At 42.4% G+C, this 20,304-nt stretch overlaps 1 protein-coding gene across 3 annotated transcripts in view; it reads right to left on the bottom strand.

Moving 5' to 3' along the window:
* FLT4 (fms related receptor tyrosine kinase 4) overlaps positions 1–20,304 on the bottom strand; it is a 462,865-nt gene that overhangs the window by 151,589 nt on the left and 290,972 nt on the right. The window contains exon 10 of one of the 3 annotated variants that reach the window (XM_086931325.1): positions 13,916–14,458. The exons of the other annotated variants lie outside the window; for them this stretch is intronic. Within the exon in view, the coding sequence (XP_086787451.1) occupies positions 13,916–14,458 (543 nt within the window). The remainder of the gene's footprint in view (positions 1–13,915; positions 14,459–20,304) is intronic. 3 annotated transcript variants of the gene reach the window in all.

The following is a 20,304-nucleotide window of genomic DNA, read 5'->3' as shown; positions in this document are numbered from 1 at the left end:
GTCGAAAGCCTTCTCGGCATCTAACAAAAGAACTAACGCGGGTATTCCTTGAGTCTCAAAATAATCTAACGCCTCCGACAGATAATGGGTAAGGGTGGGCGTAAAATCCGTTTCGCGGGCGAATTTGCGGATTTTCCGCGATTTCGGGATCCGCGAATCTCGCGAAATCGCGGTAAAATCCGTGAATCAGCGGGGACGAATTTTCAGCCAAGCAAGGGTTACAGCAGCAGGTGCAAAAGTTGAACCTAATTTCTTTGTAACCTTTTACAAAAGGGTTACAAACAAATTAACTTCAACTTGGACACCTGCTGCTAATTGCTTCCTGGCGCCTCGTTGCCTACTTGCAACTATTCTCTGACCCTGCTCTGACCCTTGAAGCAGGGTCAGAGAATAGTTACAAGTAGGCAACGAGGCACCTGTCCAAGAAATTAAACCTCATCAGGAAGCACTTACAGATATAAAAAACAGGAAGAAGGGAGAGGATGGCAAATACACCCATTTTGAGTTGTCAGGAGGGGTTAAACTAAAAGAGACCTTTACACGCAAAAATACCCGCGAACACGCAAAAAACCCAGCGAACACGCAAAAAACCCTGCGAACACGCAAAAACACAAAAATCCGCAAATTCACACAAATTCGCGAATTTTGCGGATCGCGAATTCGCAAATCCGCAAATCGCGAATTCGCAAAATTCGCCCATGCTTAATAATAGGTATTAGATGCTAGTTGCCTCTATGCGATAAAACGTTCTGATCCAAATGTATCAATTGTGCTGCATAATGATTGAACCGAAGTGACAACAATTTAGTAACGATTTTGTAGTCAGAGTTTAACAACGTTATCGGTCGGTAGGAGTTCGGATCCTCGCTGTTCTTGCCTTTTTTTGGGAGGCTGACTATATTGCTCTGTCTAAAGAACGCTGGTATTTCCTCCCCTTCTAGCATAGAATTCACCAAACAAAGAAAGATGTCCACTATTGAACTAAAAAAAACTTTAAAGAATTCAGGCAGAAACCCATCCGGGCCAAAGGCTTTCCCATTTGATAGGTTCTTGATGACACCCTCCAGCTCTTCCATAGTGAAAGGGCTTGCCATAGATAATTTCTCAACATACAAAAGTGTTGGAGGGCTGTTGTTCAGAAGAAATTATTTTAACATGATCATATCCACACTCTGGTGTAAACCATAGATAGACTTATAATGCCGTAGCATTATTTCGCCAATTTTAGCTGGATCGTTTATACTTCGGGCGGTTGAGGGGCATTTCAGTGTTTTGATCTGATTTGAGGCAGCTTGTTCCCTGGCCTGCCAAACTAGTAACCTACCAGTAAAATTGCTTTCCTCATAGACTTTTTGGCGATGTTGCTGAAATGAGGCATCACTCTGGGTATAATAGTTAGCACTGAGTGTACACTTAGACTGGTCCAACTGCCGCTGATTCGAGGGGGAGGGATTACTTAAAAAAGCGGAGTAAGACATTTGGATCTTCTGCTCCAAACTTCTCTTATTTTCTTTAACCTTTTTAACTGTTACAGCATCTTTACCAATGATGAATCCACGAACAAAGGCATTAAGTTCGTCCCATATCACACTCAGAGGTGCAGACGCAATGTTACGTGATACAAACTCTCTTATCTCAACCCCCATAGAGTTGACCCAATCATTTTAATTTAGATATTGTTTATTCAGCAACCACCTTTGAGGAGACCTAGAACAATTTACCTAAAGATAGCTCAAGAACAAGCAAGGCATGATCAGAGAATCCATTATGGAGAATAAGCATGGGCGGAAAATCCGTTCCGCTCGCGGATTTTTAGGATTTTCGGTAAATTCGCAATCCGCGAGCGCTCCGAATTTACCGAAAATCCGCAAATTCGTACGCAGATGATTTTTTTTTCTTGGTGATACAATTTTGCGGCGTGCGGTGTAAGTTCGCAATTGCGAACATGTAGGTGCGGCGGGCAGCAACAATCTCGCACTCGCGAAATTACAAAAATTGCAATTCTGCACAAGAAATCCACTAGCAAGCAGCATAGACCTTCTGAAAATGATGATTTTTATCAGAATAACTCCTCAGGTTGACATTTGCCTGCACTTTTTTGGATTTGAGGCCTTTTGACTTTCTTTGGATCACTTTTGGATTAGAAATCAACTTTCACAAGTAAGCTTGTTTGGGGCATTACAGTTGCTGTAATGCTGTTCTGCAGAAAAACGAGTTTTGCAAAAGTGAAAGCATTCAGCAGGTGCAAAAGTTCAAACTCATCATTAGTAACCATTCCCTGCAGTGCTTCCTGACTGGGGCCCCTCCAGAGTTCAGTTGCTAGTTGCAACAATTGTATGACCCTGCTCTGACCCTCAGAGCAGGCTCATAGAATAGCTACAAGTAGGCCACAAAGGTCCTGTAAAAAAAAATTGCACTGCAACAGAAAGCAAATTACAGATAAGGAAGCAGGTGCCAGACTGGAATTTTAAAACAGTGACACATTAATAAATCAACCCCAAATTAATTCATGTCAGTTGAAGCAGGGCAGGTGTGCTTGCTTTTTCCCCCCATAATTTACAGTGATGATGAACCAGAGGGTGGCATTGATGTACCAGAGGGTGGCATGGGTGAAACAGAGGGTGGCAGGGGTGAAACAGAGGGTGCTGGGAACCTGTGATGATGAACCAGACGTAGAAACAACATAATCGCGACCGTTGCGAGCCGTCATGTAAGTTCGCAATTGCGAACTGGTACAAAACCCTCGCGAACTGGCAGAAATCCTTGCGAACACAAAAAAAAATCCGCAAATTCACGAGAATTCGCGGATTTTGCGGATTGCGAGTTCGCAAATTCGCAAAATTCGCAAACGCCAGATTCGCAAAATTCGCCCATGCTTAATGGAGAAATCTTTGCTTACAAAAACTCAAAATACGTGAAACCAAAATAAAATCGATACGTGACGAAGAACGAAATCTACCTGACCAGCATGTATATGCGGTTTTAGTAGGAAAAGCCATGCGCCAGAGATCATAAAGATGCAAGGTTGCCACATAATGTTGCAAGGTTCTCAAAGATTTAGGTTTCGGCTGCTTTTTACCCTTCACTGATTAATCTATTTTGGGGTTCATTAAGATATTGAAATCGCCCCCCACAACCAATTCCCAGGGAACCTGAATTAAGAACTGAAAGAGAACCTCATAGGGTCTATGATTATCCTCTACCGGAGCATACATACTAACAAACGTTAACGGTCTCTTACTTTGCCTAAGGGAACAAATAACCCAACACCAATGCCCCTGTGGATCCTTATCAAAATTGACAACCCCTGCTTGAAGTTTCTTGCTTAGAAAGATTGCTGTTTCTCTGTGAGAGGCTGAAGACGAAGAAAATCCCCTATAGGCAGCCCATGATCTAAACATTGAAAATTCGGGCAATTTCACAGCTGGAATATGAGTCTCTTGCAACAAAATCACTGCCGGGTTTTCTGATTTGATCCACGATTCGATTGCACGCATTTTCTTTCCGTTATTAAGACCGTTAACATTAAAAGATACCACTTTCAGCAGTCCTTTACTAGCCATGGTTAACATCTAGATCAGCTTTAAGCCCCTTGCATTTCCCAGCAAGTCATGTTTACAGAACTAAAGTATAGGACCTGAATAGACTCAATGGCCTGAATGGAATCAGCGAACAAGAAAAGGACTTCATTTTTTAGCTCTTTAAACCCCCCACCCACCCGATGCAACCAACCCCCCTGAAATGTGGAGCCTCCCCCCTCCAACTACATTTCCACCCCCCTCTAACCTGGGTGTCATGTAATTCCACCCGATGATTTAACCCCTACCCCCCCCCAGCAAAGGTGTAAAAAGAAGAAAGAAAAACAAACAATGAATATATACTGGCAAGCAGGCATGCACATTGAGACTACAACATCTACTATCATTGAATGAGAGCCAATCCTGCTCAAAAGCCTTAATTGAGCCTTCCGGAAAGAAAGAAAACAACAAAACGTTGTTCGACCCATTGACCCACTGACCCCCGACCACCTTATGGCCCTCCCCAGATAGATGCCACAAAAGACAGCCTCTTCCCCTATGACCCGGAGCCCTGCGTAATCTCCTTTAATAACTCTTGGGCTTCATCCAAATCAGAGAACATAAAAAAAATTCCTTCACCAGGACCCTCAATTTGGACTGCTGGGCGATGGATTCTTGTGCCATGTTAGCTTTAATTAAATGAAGCATTTTCACAAATTCCTTCCTCCTACGAGCCGCAACGGCTATCATATCGGAGAAAATGCGACATTTCACAGTCTCATTTACTGGAAATTGTCTCTGCTGGATGGCCTTGGACAACATCCTCTCTTTTATATGAAAATCTGCAAAATTTAACAGAATCATCCGTGGTAACGTGGAATTTGGAAAGAGACGGGCAGGAACACGGTGGGCCCTGGTGATAGTGAGATCACCTTCAAACTCTGGGATGGCTTTTTGCTTAATAAATTAATTAACCCACTGTGAGGTTTTAGAGCCCTCAATTCCTTCCGGAATTCCCACTATCCGAAGATTGGACCTCCTTGAGTGATTTTCTAACTCCTCCAGTTTGTTCTCAATGGCATGCTTGCTTTTAACTGCCACTTTGGCCTCGCCCAGAATGATGACCATCTGGTCCTCTAAGGCAGAGATCCTACTTTCCACCTCTTGCAATCTAACTGGAAAGGATGACATTGTGCCTTCAATTGTCTCTAGACGTTGATGAATAGAGGCAAGATTGACTTTCTGGGTTCTTTTTAGCTCACGGATTTCGTCCAGGATCAAATTTAACATATCCTTGATACTCATCTGGAGTTGATCGATTGGTTCCGGATCAGAACTGGAGATAACATTAATAGGGCATTTAGTTGAAGAGGAGCATCCTGGAATTGAAGATCCAGTCTCTTGGAGGGGGGCCTGAGCCTGGGTCTGAGGCTGTAAGTGGACTTGTGGAGTCCGAATTGTATTAGAGGGACTAGGTCTAATTGTGGTTGGATCAGGAAAGTCTGAATTTTCTAAAAACTCCACTGATTCTAAATGTTCCGCGGGCCGCCCTTCCTGATTAAGCGGCGGAATTAAAGATGCTCACCCGGTCGGTCCCCGTAGCTTGTCTTCCTTTCTGGTGAAGAATTGGCTTGGTAGTTTAGTCTGCCCTGTTCCCATGATGCACTGGGCCAGGGACAGACTGATTTGCGTATAGCCAGGTTCTGAGCTGGGATGGTGCAGTGAGATAAATAACGGTGATGGATCAAGCCCTGATCTTTGGACTGGGTAAGAGTGGTCTGCTTAATTCAGACACTCTGTTCATCACCACCCCCTTTTCTGAATCGTTTTTGGCCACTATAGGTGTGGCAGGGTATACTCAGACATGAGTCCCTTTCTCACTGCACCATCAGGATTCAAGCAAGCCGGGCCGAAGACGGCTGAAATGCCAGAAACCGGTCCCCGGTAGCTTGTCTCCTTTCTGGTGAAGAATTGGCTTGGTAGTTTAGTCTGCCCTGTTCCCATGATGCACTGGGCCAGGGACAGACTGATTTGCATATAGCCAGGTTCTGAACTGGGATGGTGCAGTGAGATAAATAACGGTGATGGATCAAGCCCTGATCTTTGGACTGGGTAAGAGTGGTCTGCTTAATTCAGACACTCTGTTCATCACCACCCCCTTTTCTGAATCGTTTTTGGCCACTATAGGTGTGGCAGGGTATACTCAGACATGAGTCCCTTTCTCACTGCACCATCAGGATTCAAGCAAGCCGGGCCGAAGACGGCTGAAATGCCAGAAACCGGTCCCCGGTAGCTTGTCTCCTTTCTGGTGAAGAATTGGCTTGGTAGTTTAGTCTACCCTGTTCCCATGATGCACTGGGCCAGGGACAGACTGATTTGCATATAGCCAGGTTCTGAACTGGGATGGTGCAGTGAGATAAATAACGGTGATGGATCAAGCCCTGATCTTTGGACTGGGTAAGAGTGGTCTGCTTAATTCAGACACTCTGTTCATCACCACCCCCTTTTCTGAATCGTTCAATTGTCTCTAGACGTTGATGAATAGAGGCAAGATCGACTTTCTGGGTTCTTTTTAGCTCACGGATTTCGTCCAGGATCAAATTTAACATATCCTTGATACTCATCTGTAGTTGATCGATTGGTTCCGGATCAGAACTGGGGATAACATTAATAGGGCATTTAGTTGAAGAGCAGCATCCTGGAATTGAAGATCCAGTCTCTCGGAGGGGGGCCTGAGCCTGGGTCTGAGGCTGTAAGAGGACTTGTGGAGTCCGAATTGTATTAGAGGGACTAGGTCTAATTGTGGTTGGATCAGGAAAGTCTGAATTTTCTAAAAACTCCACTGATTCTAAATGTTCCGCGGGCCGCCCTTCCTGATTAAGCGGCGGAATTAAAGATGCTCATCCGGTCTGATTGGGTGCTTGGCTCAGATGTAGCTCAGTTGCTGTGGAGGGAGCGTCTTTTGAATTTACTTGCGTATGAGCCAAACTTGAGAGAGTCAGATCTGCTGCAGTTGTGATTGATCGAGCTGAAGGGGAAACAGGATCCTTAGAGAGTTTCAGGGTGGAACTTGGACCCAGAGGAGGAGACTGCAAGGCACCCCTCTTCACAAATAGCGCACACTTTTTGCCTCCTTCATTCCTTTCACCTTTTTGGGGCCCTCGGACCTCAAGACCTCTTGTGAAGCAAATTTGGGTGTAGCTATATTCTCAGACGTCAAATCCGCTATACTAGCTTGATCAGTTGACACAACAGAGGGCGGTTCCTCATTCTCTGAGCTTTTAAAAGTTGAGTCATGATCAAGCAAATTCTCCTTACAGGCCAGTTTAGCCACTTCCTTAGCCTCCTTTGCCTGAGCTCGGCGGGTTTTCGTTTTCAGACGAGCATTAAGCAACTTCCCCATACTGATGTCTCCTTTGGCCTGCCTCACGGCACCTCAGTTTAATGTGAAGAGAACTTATGAGCTACTTGCACAAAAATGCTTATTATGCCGCTTAATGCCCTCCAAAAGGCCTACTTCAACCAAAATGCGGTACAGATTTAAATCGGATACAGTCCACGTAGACCAACAAGGGAAGCGCTTTTTCTGTTGATTCCCCTCGAAAGTGAACCAGGCCAGTGAGTATCTTCTGCCTGTCAGAATTCACCAACAAGGGAGGCACTTTTTCTGTTGATCCCCCTCGAAAGTGAACAAGGCCAGTGACTGTCTTGTGCCTGTCAGAATAAAAGAAAGGACCAAGTGACTTCAGGAGGAAAAGGAAAAATAAATGTTGTTCTCCGCTTTCTCTCTTTTCCTTTCTTAAACCTTGTCAAAGCTGTTATTCAAGGGCACAGTGGGTGAATGCACAGGTATTACTGGCTGTCAATCCATTTTGTTTACAGTCTCCAGCCAGCAAGAGTGACAGAAGGAGCCCGGATCCAGCCTCAAGACCTCAGCGCCAGCAGCACAGCCAAAAAAGGTTAAAATCTGTTTAAATTATGGTTAAAATATTGAATGCATTGGGATTGAAGAGGTGTAATCATTTGTAACATTTGTATTAGTAGTTAGAATTATTATTATTGTTTTATTAATTTACATTATTCTTATTTGTGTCTAAGTTACATGCCTGGAGGTTATTGCGCCAAGTACATACCCAGACTCACTGAAAAGAGCACTCAGCTCACACAAATGGTATACAATCCGATTAAATGTGGATTGTAGGCACTTAGCCTAATTATGAAAATATCCAGCTAAAAGCATGCTTTATATATGCAAATTGTTGAATTAACATGCGCTGTAGCTAAAATACCACTTAGGTATATATAATCAGTGACTAATGGGGGAAAAGCGCAATGACAACAAGCAGCGCCAAAGACAAATTGTGATAGGTAACTACAGAGCCCACAATGCATCAGAACGGCAATAGTAGAGACTCAGTATAAATAACTAAAAATCAATGAAGGACTTGCAAAGCTACAGTGAACAGGAACTGGAAAGTTAGAAACGCGTAGGAGTGCGAGATGTAATGGGTCAATAAACCTGTTTTTTCAACTAATCAGGAAGAGTGCGGCGTAAATGATTGCTTTTGTTTGGACATATATATATATATATATATATATATATATATATATATATATATATATATATATATATATATATATATATATATATATATATATATATATATATATTATTCAACTGAAGAAAGAAAATAATTGATTCATTAATTAGTAACCCAAACACACACTCTCTCTTTTTTCTGGAGTCAGTTAAAGTTTGTGCAGCTAAGAGAATTCTAAGAGGTGGAGATACCAAGTTACCTATAATCATGCTAGCCATCCATGTTAGACCTTACATTGTCCCAACTCTCAATATGCCATTAAATCCTCTAAAGTCTAGGTTCACATGCTTTTTAACCTTTATTAGCATGTCTATATCCTGCTGGATGAAGGATGCCAACAATCACTAGTGCCTTCATGAGGGTTGCTAGATTCCCATGCCCCACAACTGCTGTCCCAACTAGATGACTTTTGAAATCTCCATAGCTTTGTCCTCTCTTATTTTTCTTATTCAACGCACCCATAAAACATAGATTATCCTGCTATTCCGATTCTGATAGGATCCCTAAAGCCGTTTTGCTGCCCACACTTCGAGGTATTCTATAATGTTTACACCTTTTGCTACGCCCACAAAATTGCATGTGCAAATTAGGGCCTGATTCTGATGCGGGTTGGAAAGCTTCCCGACTGAATCGGGTTGGAAATAGTTTCCGACCCACTCGAATCGGGAGAGTCTGACCGACGGAGTACGATGCATCCGGATGCTTCCAGATACAACTAGGTTGGACTCCGATTGACTACACTGGGAGCATATGTTCCTAACCGCATCATAATTGGGCCCTGGGTCGGGAAGACACGTTCCCGATCCAATTTGGAAGGAGCGAATGCCATTAGGAGGCCTTCCTAATCTCATCAGAATCAGGCCCTAAGTGTTGAAACTCTGTAAACTCCCTTTGTGTGGTTGTAAGCTGCCTTGATCACGTTTCTGCCACGTGAACAAGTCACCCCGATCACTGCGCACACAATCCTTTGTTCATGTGGCCGCCATGGAATGTAAATATTGAATCTGTTTTTTGAACTGGTGCTCGGAGAAAAGGACACACTATTTACGGCTCTCTTCCTCACTTGTATTATGTTATGTTGCTTAATTTACATGAATCACTTTTTAGGTTTTGCCTGGCGTCCGCTGCGCAGCAGCGTTCGCGCAGGCGAAATCTTATGTTAGAACAGTACAGGTCTTTGTCCCGCCTGCTCTTCCATTGGCTAGCTCCATAAATGGAGGCTAGCCATTGGAAGATAGATCTGTCCATCATTGCTGGAGCAGATTTGTGGTCGTTCCGGCGATTTTTTCACTCTCCGCCCCTTTGTGAACGTCATTGTGGCGGTGGGCAGATGTTTTTTTTTTTTTTTGGGCCCCCATGTTTTGGTCATTTTCAAAGTGTCTTTTGCAGGGGTGGGTTGCGCGATTTCCGTGTCCTGTCGTCTCTGTGTACCGTTCTTCGTGTCTGTTGGTTGTCGGCCTGACACTTTGTGCCCTGTACTGTGCGTGGCATCTTGCCGGTAGGGTGCGCATCGAAAAGACTGTGCGCTTCAGGAAAACTAACTGTACACTTGGCAGCTCGCCCGTAACCTGTGCGCACCATTCTGCCCATCTGGAATGCCTTTAAAAGGAATCGTGCGCTCCCACTGTACTCTGCCAGATTATAAACTGTGCGTTTCATATTGCCTGGTGAACTGTACGCTTCCGCTTCCCCCCCTTTGAAAAGACACGTACGCTTCGATCCTCATTGCGAAGCTGTACGCCACGTACGGTTGCTCACGCTAGATGCGTGAGCATTGGTAGGGGCCGTCAATTTCTCACGCTAGATGCGAGAGCATTGGTAGGGGCCGTCCATTTCTCCCGTTCGGAGGGCACAGGAGCGCTACGAAGCGTACACCCTGCCCCAAACTTGCTAAAAGTAGCAGAAACGCGGGGAAAAGTATTTTTAAATCCCATGCTTTCTCCAGAAGGGACCTTTTAGTGCACTCTGCGGGTGTGTACTTTTTTTCTAAATATATATAGTGCATATGGAGTGCAGCTGAAGGACTTCCTGTCATTTGAAAGGACTTCTTTGTTTCTGTCATAACGTACCCTGCACCTCGGAATACGCTGCCGGGTGTCCAGTACTAACAGAAAGTGTACTTCCTGGCACTTCGTAGTTTCCATTGTTTGCAGCGGCGGCTACCGATATTTAAGACGACTGCACTTTCATGGCCGCAGACAGTACATACAAAGTGCACTTTCCCATTACACATACTGAACAGGGACGAGAACAAAAAGGCTTCACTTAAGAGTCATTTTTATTTCATTTATATGCAGCCTGATGCAGTTGCTGGGCTTTCTGTGACTGTATAGTGCACACAATCATATGTTTATTAGGTAGCTCAACTGAAGTGCACCTTGTGCACTTTCACCACATGTGCGAACTTGGTGCCAGTACATACTATTTGTATTTCTCAGTTTTCCTCAAGAAAAGCTACAGAAGTGAGCAAGGCTTGTGCCCCCCCTGGAGAGTTGCCCGAGTGTGATGGTGGCCTTAAGAAAAGGTTCCTGAAATGGCTCTAAGTACACACGATGTATGTGTTTGCTGGCACTTTGGAGTTAGGAGTGCAGTTGTTCCTTTTAGGTGTGCATATCAGACACGTAGGTTGCAGTTGATGTTTGTCCTGTACCGTGTATCTTTGTGACGGCACACAGCAGAGGTGTGCCAGTGCAGATGATGGGCATCCGCCCCCTGGTTCCCCTTCCCCTGGCTGTGCTTGCTCCCCTGCAACCTGGCTGTGCTTGCTTCCCTGCCACCTGGCTGTGCTTGCTTCCCTGCCCCCTCGCTGTGCTTGCTTCCCTGCCCCCTCGCTGTGCTTGCTTCCCTGCCCCCTTGCTGTGCTTGCTTCCCTGCCCCCTCGCTGTGCTTGCTTCCCTGCTCTCCTGAGTGTGTGTGTGGCTCTGGGTGGGTGTGTGTGGCTCTGGATGGGTGTGTGTGTGGCTCTGGGTGGGTATGTGTGGCTCTGGGTGTGTGTGTGTGTGGCTCTGGGTGTGTGTGTGTGTGTGTGTGGCTCTGGGTGTGTGTGTGTGTGTGTGGCTCTGGGCGTGTGTGTGGGTGTGGCTCTGGGTATGTGTGGCTCTGGGTGTGTGTGGCTCTGGGTGTGTGTGGCTCTGGGTGTGTGTGTGGCTGGCTCTGGGTGTGTGTGGCTGGCTCTGGGTGTGTGTGTGTGGCTCTGGGTGTGTGTGTGTGATAGTAATTGCTGTCTGCTGAGCTCGTCCGTAGGGTACAATAGGTCTCACATTTGCGAGAGATTAAGCTAATGGCAATGTAAATGACAATGCCATTTATTTATCTGTTTTCAAAACCAACACATAAATAAAAATTTTGTCATTTACAATGCCAATAGCTCTAACTTTTCCAAAGGCGAAACCATTGCATTGTAAATGCTTGTTTTTAAATTGATTACTTAGATGGCATAGCTTAATGTCCTTCGGAAAATGAATTTCCTTTATCAGAAGCCTTTTAGTGTATAGCTAAATAAGAACCGTACCCATAACGAACAATATTGTAGTTCTCACCAGACACAATTTAACCAATGCGTTCCCCAGATTATTATTCAAAATCTCTCAGCAATAAAATCCACAAATTAAGGAGTTTCAGCACATACGCTCATTTCCTCTCCACTTTCATGTGAGTGCTCGCCTGTGTAAAGGTGTCTACATTCAAAATGTTGTTTTTGGTAGAAAACAGTTACCTTTTGTCATCTGATGGGTCCGTAATTTACTTTTTGAACTTCAGTCTTTTTACTTTGTTCGTGGTCTTCTCAGTGTTTCAAGTCATTACCTAGTATGTCATATTATCCATTGTCGAACAAAATGATTCAAGTTAAATGTTAAATCAAACTAATATAACTTTGAGCTTCAGCAAGATATTTTGGGTGAAGAGTATCTAAAAATTCAAATCACAATGTGTGTCTTTTCAATGCTTTTTGTGAGACTTCTTTCCAGTGACAACGAATGGATTATTTCACATACTTCAATGCATAATTGAGCTATAGCATGTTTTCTATCACATTTGTGTTCAGTGGTACTAATTCTTAATTTTCTTGGTATTTAGATGATACAGCCTTACCACAAGATCATTTTAAGTATATAATGTGTGTTCTTTCACGTGGTACAAATTATGTGAGATGGTTTTTCTACATGAACTTGGAGGGATCAACTACAGTCCTTTTATTGTGTTGTTAAATTTGTTAGAATTAAGGCATAGGTCCTATTCCACTTCTTGTTCTTTTGGATGTTAGTGTTGTTTATCTAGTAGCTCCCATTCATCATCAAACAACTCTTCGGATCCTTAAAAAAAACAGTATTTTCTGGTTGAGAAAGTTAATTGAAGCTGAAACATTCAGGGTTTTTGCAGAAATTAGATTCACACAAGTGGAGATCATATTACTAGAGTAGACACTTTATTTTAAAGTTTAGGTAGTTATCCAATAGGCACAGCATGTTGTATTGGAATAACACTTTTCTGATATGCTCTGCTTACATGAATATACAGTTTCCACAAAGGGGTTATTTTATTTTACAAGCAAAGGTAACGTCATCCATATTAAGCAGAGTAAGATGTTTTTCTATTAAATAGTAATGATAACTATCAACACATTGAATTAATGCTGTGTTCAAATCTAGGGTGATTCACAAATTACCAAGTTGAAAGATGGAAAATGACTGTTGGGGTGGCTAACATTTGGAGTAGATTTTTTACTTTTTAACAATTCGCAAAAAATTCTAGGAGCTGTTCAGGAAATCTGGGGCATTTATAGATGTCCTGGAGCGTTACAAATTGTGAACTTTATTCATGTGGAATATTCAACAGGTGGCAAATTTGTCGAGCATAAATAAATCACTAACATTTATTAGCACATGTACATTCATTTTTTTCCCACTGGGAACTATTTTCCAGGTGACAAAACAACTCGATTGAAAATGGAGGTGTTTATTTTTCCTTTCCAGCCTTAAACAAGATGTATTCCTGCTTTCGACAAAAGCAAAGTTAAAGGTGATTCTTGGATGATAAAATATCTGCAAGATGTACGTGAATACCTACAAACATACATGGGTGCCACACTCAGAAATAAGCAAAACTAAAAAAAAACTGAAACTTGAAAATGCATTAATTCAGCCCTACTGTTGGAATGTATGCCTCTGTAAGCAAACTTTCTAAAAGTAAAGTTCCACAAATTCTAATAATGTTGACCATTAGGATATGGAATTTACATTGTGGGATGTGAACTAACCCCATAACTAACAAGAAAGTATCTGGGAGGTTAGTATTAGTAAATAAACTCTCAAGAATACAACATGACACCAGGGATTTGGGACTTTATGTCCCCCATTGCAGGGCCATCTTAACAGCATTTTAGGCCACCCAGGCAAAGCAGTCCACTGGGTCCTGCCTTTACAACTACTCACAGGAATAAAAATGATCAACGAAAAATGTGTGTTAAAGTCTGCATAGAGCCCATTTGCTTGTGGGGTCTCTGGGCAACTGCCCAGCATGCCCATGAGTTAAGACGGCACTGCTCTAATATGATTGTCATCAAAATAATCTGAAGAGCACCAGTTACTGTAAGATGCATTCAGAGTGAAGCTAAAGAGGATCTTTTGACATAGGGGTGTGTGGAGAGAGCAAGACTGGAGGTGTGAGACCAGTTTGCCGAAGTATAGCAATAAAACGAGTGCAGCAGAACCAGGCTTTCCACTACAGCTTATAATAATATTCCAGCTTGATATCACCTGGACAGCCTTGCACAAGAAGACTAATGGGAAGTCTCACCTTCTACACTGGTGTGTGTGGGATTTGCGGAATCAGATGTTTCTAAGAGGGAGGACACAGTGGTTTCTAAAACATCAGAGGAACTAGTCATAAAGTCACTCAAAACAGTACCCAGAATTGTGGCTGACAGAGCCTCCTTCCACAGAAACGGGTTGCCCCTAGGTGTATGACTATGGATCCGGTTCCATGACCTTGACACAAAGTTTGTATGGCCAGGAGAAGGTGATGAAGCAGAAGCTTCCAATGACCCTAATGGCCATCTAAGGGCACCAGGAAGGGTTCCAGTTCCAGCTCTGGGTGGCATAGTGAAATCCCTAGGAAAACGGTTTGAGGGTTCCCTGGTGGGCTGTGGGCTGGAGACATCCGAGAAGCTGGGACCAATGGTGCCGCAGGAAGGCAATTTTTTCCCCAGTCCTCGGGTCTTCAGTGCGATCTCGAGTTCTGCTTCGACGCCTGAGCCGGGTTCCTGAGCAGATTGCCAGTGTGGCAGGTCAGTGACGACGTCGTCAACTCCTACCGCTACCCCGGAAGCCAAGGTGGAGGCTGAAACAGAGGCGGAGATAGTGTGCTTAGAAAATATCTCTTTGATTGAGAATATTTTATCAGGACACACTCAGAGAAGGGCTGTAGTGTGGTGAAACATTGTGCTTGCCCCAAAGACCAATGCTTCTAATAGACCTGCTGGTCTGGGGTAGTATCAGTTTTTTGTAAAGATTTCATATTGTGTTACTAACTTTGTACCCGCCCTGCCATTCTTTTGTAAGAAAAAAATCACTGATAAATTCTTAGACTTATCTGCCAGCTAGTCTTGCACTGCATGGAGCCAGGAGAATGTTTGAACATGTTAGGACCCTGAAGTAATAGTATCATGCCTCACATCCTCAGTAGAGGTGAACTTAAAGCTAGGTTTATTAAGTCTTTTTAAACCGCACTTAGGAGATGTCAGCATGAACTATTAAAGATGGATTTATTTCTCTAAATGCAATGCTTTTGCCAGTAGAGAACTCATCTTCTTTTGCAGTATTTAGACTATGTTCCCGTTGGCTATGGGGTCATTTATATTTATGACTGTGAAAATACAAAGTTAGTAAAACAAAAGCTTAAATAAAACCTCACAGGCTAGGGAGTAAAATCCAACTGAGATTATATCAGCTATATTTAAAAACTTTACCAAACTAGCACCATGTAATGTGGAACCCCAGGGCTGTTATGGTGTACTGACCTTAAGCTTGAAAGAGTGCTTTTATTTTCAAATATAATGCCTTTGACTTTTGCTTTATGTTCCCTTGTCTTTCCCAATGTCACTACTTAGAACATGATTACAAGTGCCTTGGAAGGGGTTGTAATGTTTATTGCATCTCGTAATATCTGATAGCCAGGGATTTAGAATTTACTAACTGCCATAAATGTCATCTATTAATACTTCTGGCCTCAAATGTGGTATAACATTTGGAACTTAACATATGCCATTACTAACTGGGCCTTTTTCCCCCACAAAATGTTGGCAGTGTTGACCTGCTGAAATGTATTCAGAGATTGAGACATTATTGCACCCAGTAATTACTGGATGTGGTAAATTCTGCAGCACTTGCAATTGCGATCCCTGTTCAAACAGGTTGTGTGTGCACAGATCACAAGAAACAGAGGCAGTTGTAGTTGAAACATGATAGAAACAATATCCCCAATCAAATTTGTTAACACCTTCGATGCTTGTGACAAGGTCAATTCGTCATGGGTGTTACCTGCGCTGTGCGTTTGACGAGTTGACCTTGTCACAAACAATGGGATTTTGAAAATTGCAGCACACAGCGGGAATATACGATAGCAATGATGCGGTTAATATTGTAGATGCCCACATCAACATCTTTTTCACTTTATATGTATCGTACAGAGCTAACCACCTTCCCAAAGAGGCCTTGAAGTCCCTTACAATAAGAACAACTACGTAGAAATAGTAATATGTGTATACATGTGATTTACAATACTATAAAGGAAAAAACATTGATGGGAAAACACAAGTCTTTTCCATCTTTTATGAAACAGAGTGAGACACGTATTCCCCTGATCACTGGTGGATCTAAATTGCTTATTCTTTGCCCCATTCCTGAAGTGTCACATTCCCGAGATTGGGTGGAAGGTTGTGGAAATACCTCAAGGGATGGAGACAATAGCTGTAATTTCAACAAGGGAGCAACAGAGTGTTAAATCCTAGCTATGTTGTAGTTTATGTCATCCATCGCTCCACCAGTGGAACCGTGTAAGGATGATGTAACATGGAATGTTGGTGTATGAAAACCACAGTTGGATAAGGGCTGAGCACCATGCTGGCTGCTCCTGGTGGGGCTGTATTACTACTGTACTATAGATCTACAATAAATACTCCTAAAACATCTTCACCCGTTTGGAGTGATTACTCCAATTTTATGGCGACGAGGAACATCATTGAACCTGCCTGTGGACTTTTAAACACCTCCTGTTTTCAAGAAGGAGTATTTGTATACCTCCTTTCCTGTTATTCTTTTCTTGTTCTTCTTTTGTTTATTTATAGAAAGGAGGATGGTATATGGATTGTGTTTATCTGTTTTCTCAGTTTCTTGGGTGTTTTCTTCCTCTCTATCCCTGCCCTGTTTCTTCCTGTACTCTCCCCTCTTTTACGTTCATCTAGTTTTTATGTCTGGTTTTACTTTCTCTTTTCTGTTTGGAAGAAAACAGGATGTTATATCCTATCCATATTGTAGTTTATGTCATCCATCGCTCCACCAGTGGAACCCTGTAAGGATGATGTAACATGGAATGTTGGTGTATAAAAACCACAGTTGGATAAGGGCTGAGCACCATGCTGGCTGTTCCTGGTGGGGCTGTATTACTACTGTATTATTGATCTACAATAAATACTCCCAAAACATCTTAACCAGCGTGGAGTGATTACTACACAGAGTCCATCTATAGTGAGTTCTGATACCATGGAGACCTTTATGGGTCACTGTGGCCAGCTGAAATGGTAAATAAATCTCTCTTCAGTCCGTGAATATCACAGAGACCTGGATTACATGCAGAAACTGGAAGAGATACTGCATGATTAGGGCAGCCACACGCTTCACAAAGTGGCATGTCAAAACTAGCAGATGTGAAGATTCTGTAATAAGAACACTATCTTAGTGTAAACACATTGAGATAAAGGCACATGCCAATGATTCTAGGCCATGGGCTAGCAAGAGTGAGAGCAGACACCAGAGTACCTGGAAATTGTGGAAGACTGTTTCAAGCATAGTGAGATTTTCAGCTATATATTTAAACTCGAGTCAAAAAGCACTCCAAGGGTGTTGGTTGGACAATGCAACATTTACAACATTTTGAGTGCCAGATTTCCTTCTGTGACCTTACAAATGCAAATGGCTATATCAGCTGGCACTCACATGCAAAGCTTTCTCAGGAGAGGGCCTATTGTGCACATGGCGTGTCCAGAGACTAAATGCTGGGTTAGTTGGTCAGCAGCTGTTTCATCATACTGAGTAGAGGACTTGCATGAGAAATTGCCTATATTATGTTTACTTTAGTTCAGATCTGGATTAATTAGAACAGGACGGAAGGTTTATTATCCCAAATTGACAACAACCTAAATGAGTATTGGAGTTCCTGTCTCTAGTGCCCAGAAGACAACTTGGGGGCATTATATCCTCTTGTTCTCACTATCCCTTGCTGCTAAACAATTTCTTTGCGTTAGATACAATGCACCTCCTAAACACTCGCTCTCCTCAGAGAAACATTTACTGCACACTCATTAGTCAAAGGCAAAGCTCTATCTGTTATTTCTATGTATATCGCTTCCCTAAAACCTTTACCTATGTCATTTTTCTGCATCATACCATTGTCATAAAAAAGAATATGCTACAATTCTTGTAGCACATTATAGATACCTCTAACCTTGGCCAGAAATAGACCTTGCCTTGTCACCTGACAGGCATTCTTCTTACTCAGAGATGTAAGTGAGCCATGGAGAGTAGGCTAAGGGGGATTTCTGTCCCCAAGGAAGAGAGCTTTCTATTTCACTTGCTATTTGTATTCTTGAATATATATACCAAGAATCAAGGGGCTCAGCACAGTAACCCAAGTTTGTATGCTATGTCACAATTTTGACCAAGCCCCTACTTTTACTTCCAATTTCCTACAACACACCACCCATTCCATAGCCACAGTTCCAGATCTGTAAATAAAAAACTCTAATCTATGCACACTTGCTGATCTAAACATTTGGTTTGACAAACAAAACATGCTTCAGCCAAATACCGTTATCTCAGGTCTAAACATGCACAACCTATAGCAGATCTTCTTTGGACCAACCCACATAGCAGGTTACACTTTAGCTGTCTTCTTCTCCAATCTGGAACTCATCATCTATAGAGGAAATACTCATGCTTTATAGACCGATCATTTCATTATCTTATTCTCAATCTAAATCCCTACTGAAATATGGATGTATGTCAGTACAATGCGATCTTTTAGATAGCGGTACTTGACAACGTGGATATTACAACGCCAGTCGTTACAACGACTTGCGTTGGAGGGCGCGGATTGAGGAATATTATAATTTTATATTCCAACACCAGTCCATGTAACAGTAGGGAAGGTGTTGGAATATAAAATTACAATATTCCTTAACCAACAGTGCCATCCAGCGCAAGTCTTAGTAATGGCTTGCGTTGTAATGGCAGCGTGGTGAAGGTCGTGCGGTGTAAACACCGCGTTGTAAACGACGTTTACCCTGAAATATCTGCGGAATACCACCATCCTGCTACAACATACAGACTTTGGAACTAATTTATCAGAGAAGCATTAGAATCTCAGCTATTCGAAACAATAAATTTAGTACAGAACTTTTATGAATGGATTACCCTAGCCTTTGACTGACTAATCCCTAAGGAAAATTTGAAAGCAAGGCAGAAAAGAAAGTTTCTGGGAAAAATGTAGAGTTAAAAAAGATAAAAGGGCACATTTGAAAACTTAAAAGGACCTTGTACAAATCAAAGAATCATCTTAACGAACAGTGTAGAAAGCATACATAAAGAGCCAACAAAAACCTTCACTTTTGCAGGATCTACAACTCTAAATGCCTGCCAAACCAAGGAACTACACAAAATTCTATCAGAATTTTGAAATACGGAAAGTACTCAAATCTCCACTCCAATCTCTCAGGACTTCTGCAGCAAGTTAGTGACACATTACATAACCTAAGCTGACACATAAAGATACTAAAAAAAATCTGCAGCTATACCTGTCAGAAACATTATAAACAATTCCTTAACCACTGGGCCTTTTCCAGAGGAATTATACACATGCCCTTTACTTAAGAAGAACATTCTGAACCCACAGGACCTTAACAGTTACAGACCAATCTCCAGTGGCCCTCCCCTTGGCAAACCCATGGAAAGGGCAGCTTTCATGTAGATATTGTATTACATAGAAGGAAACCATCTACTCCCAGACTACCAAACAGGATTCCACCCAGGAAAAAGTATTGCATCAGCCCAACTCACAATTTGGGACAATCTAAAAAATACTTTTTATGAACAGTGTGGCTATATTACTACTCCTGGATCTATCTGTGGCCTTTGCCAAAGTACAGCACCTTAAAACTCAGATCTAAGAAAGGAAGTGTGTGTATATGGCATCATTCTTGCTTGGATTTCTTCTTACCTGCACCACAGCTTTTACTTGATTGATATACCCTACAAGGATGCATCATCTCACCACTATTCTTCAACAACTACATGAAACTATTTCCAGATCTAAATAACAGTTTCAGATTTACATGTACATGCACATATAATTATCAAGCTGGAAAATCCTAAAAGTTTTGGAAAATCACAAGTCAACAACTGTTATTGATTCATGGACGATATGGAATAACTTCAAAAACTGAAATACTAAACTGTAACAAATGGAAAGCTCAGAATCCACTAACTTTCTGGCCAAATGAGGTGAATCCAACACTAAACAAAGCTAAAGTGACATAAAATCTTGTAATTGCAAAGTACTCAACATGCTCCCTGAATGCCCAAGTGGATAAGCTGTTTGGGGCGACCCTCTACACCATGAAAAAACTCAAACGTATTTTCCACATTTTGCAGTCCCTCAAAAACACGACGCAACTAAATGAATAATAATCTGAAAACTGTATTCCGCTATAGGATTATGTCATAGCATTCCTCTCTCAACTTTGAAAAGACTACAGAGAATTCAGAATTCAGCAACACGATTGATTCTACATGCTAATATATGAACATGCATCTCTCCTACCTTAAAAGCTCTACAATGGCTGCTAACTGCAAGAAGTTCTTCCTTCACACTACAATGCCACCCTCACAGGGCAATTAACAGTAAAAGACAGA

The sequence above is a fragment of the Lissotriton vulgaris genome, chromosome 7 (genome assembly GCF_964263255.1).
Source record: "Lissotriton vulgaris chromosome 7, aLisVul1.2, whole genome shotgun sequence".
Taxonomy (NCBI): domain Eukaryota; kingdom Metazoa; phylum Chordata; class Amphibia; order Caudata; family Salamandridae; genus Lissotriton; species Lissotriton vulgaris.
The sequence above is the reverse complement of the archived record's forward strand: the minus strand, read 5'-3'. Positions and strand labels throughout refer to the sequence as shown.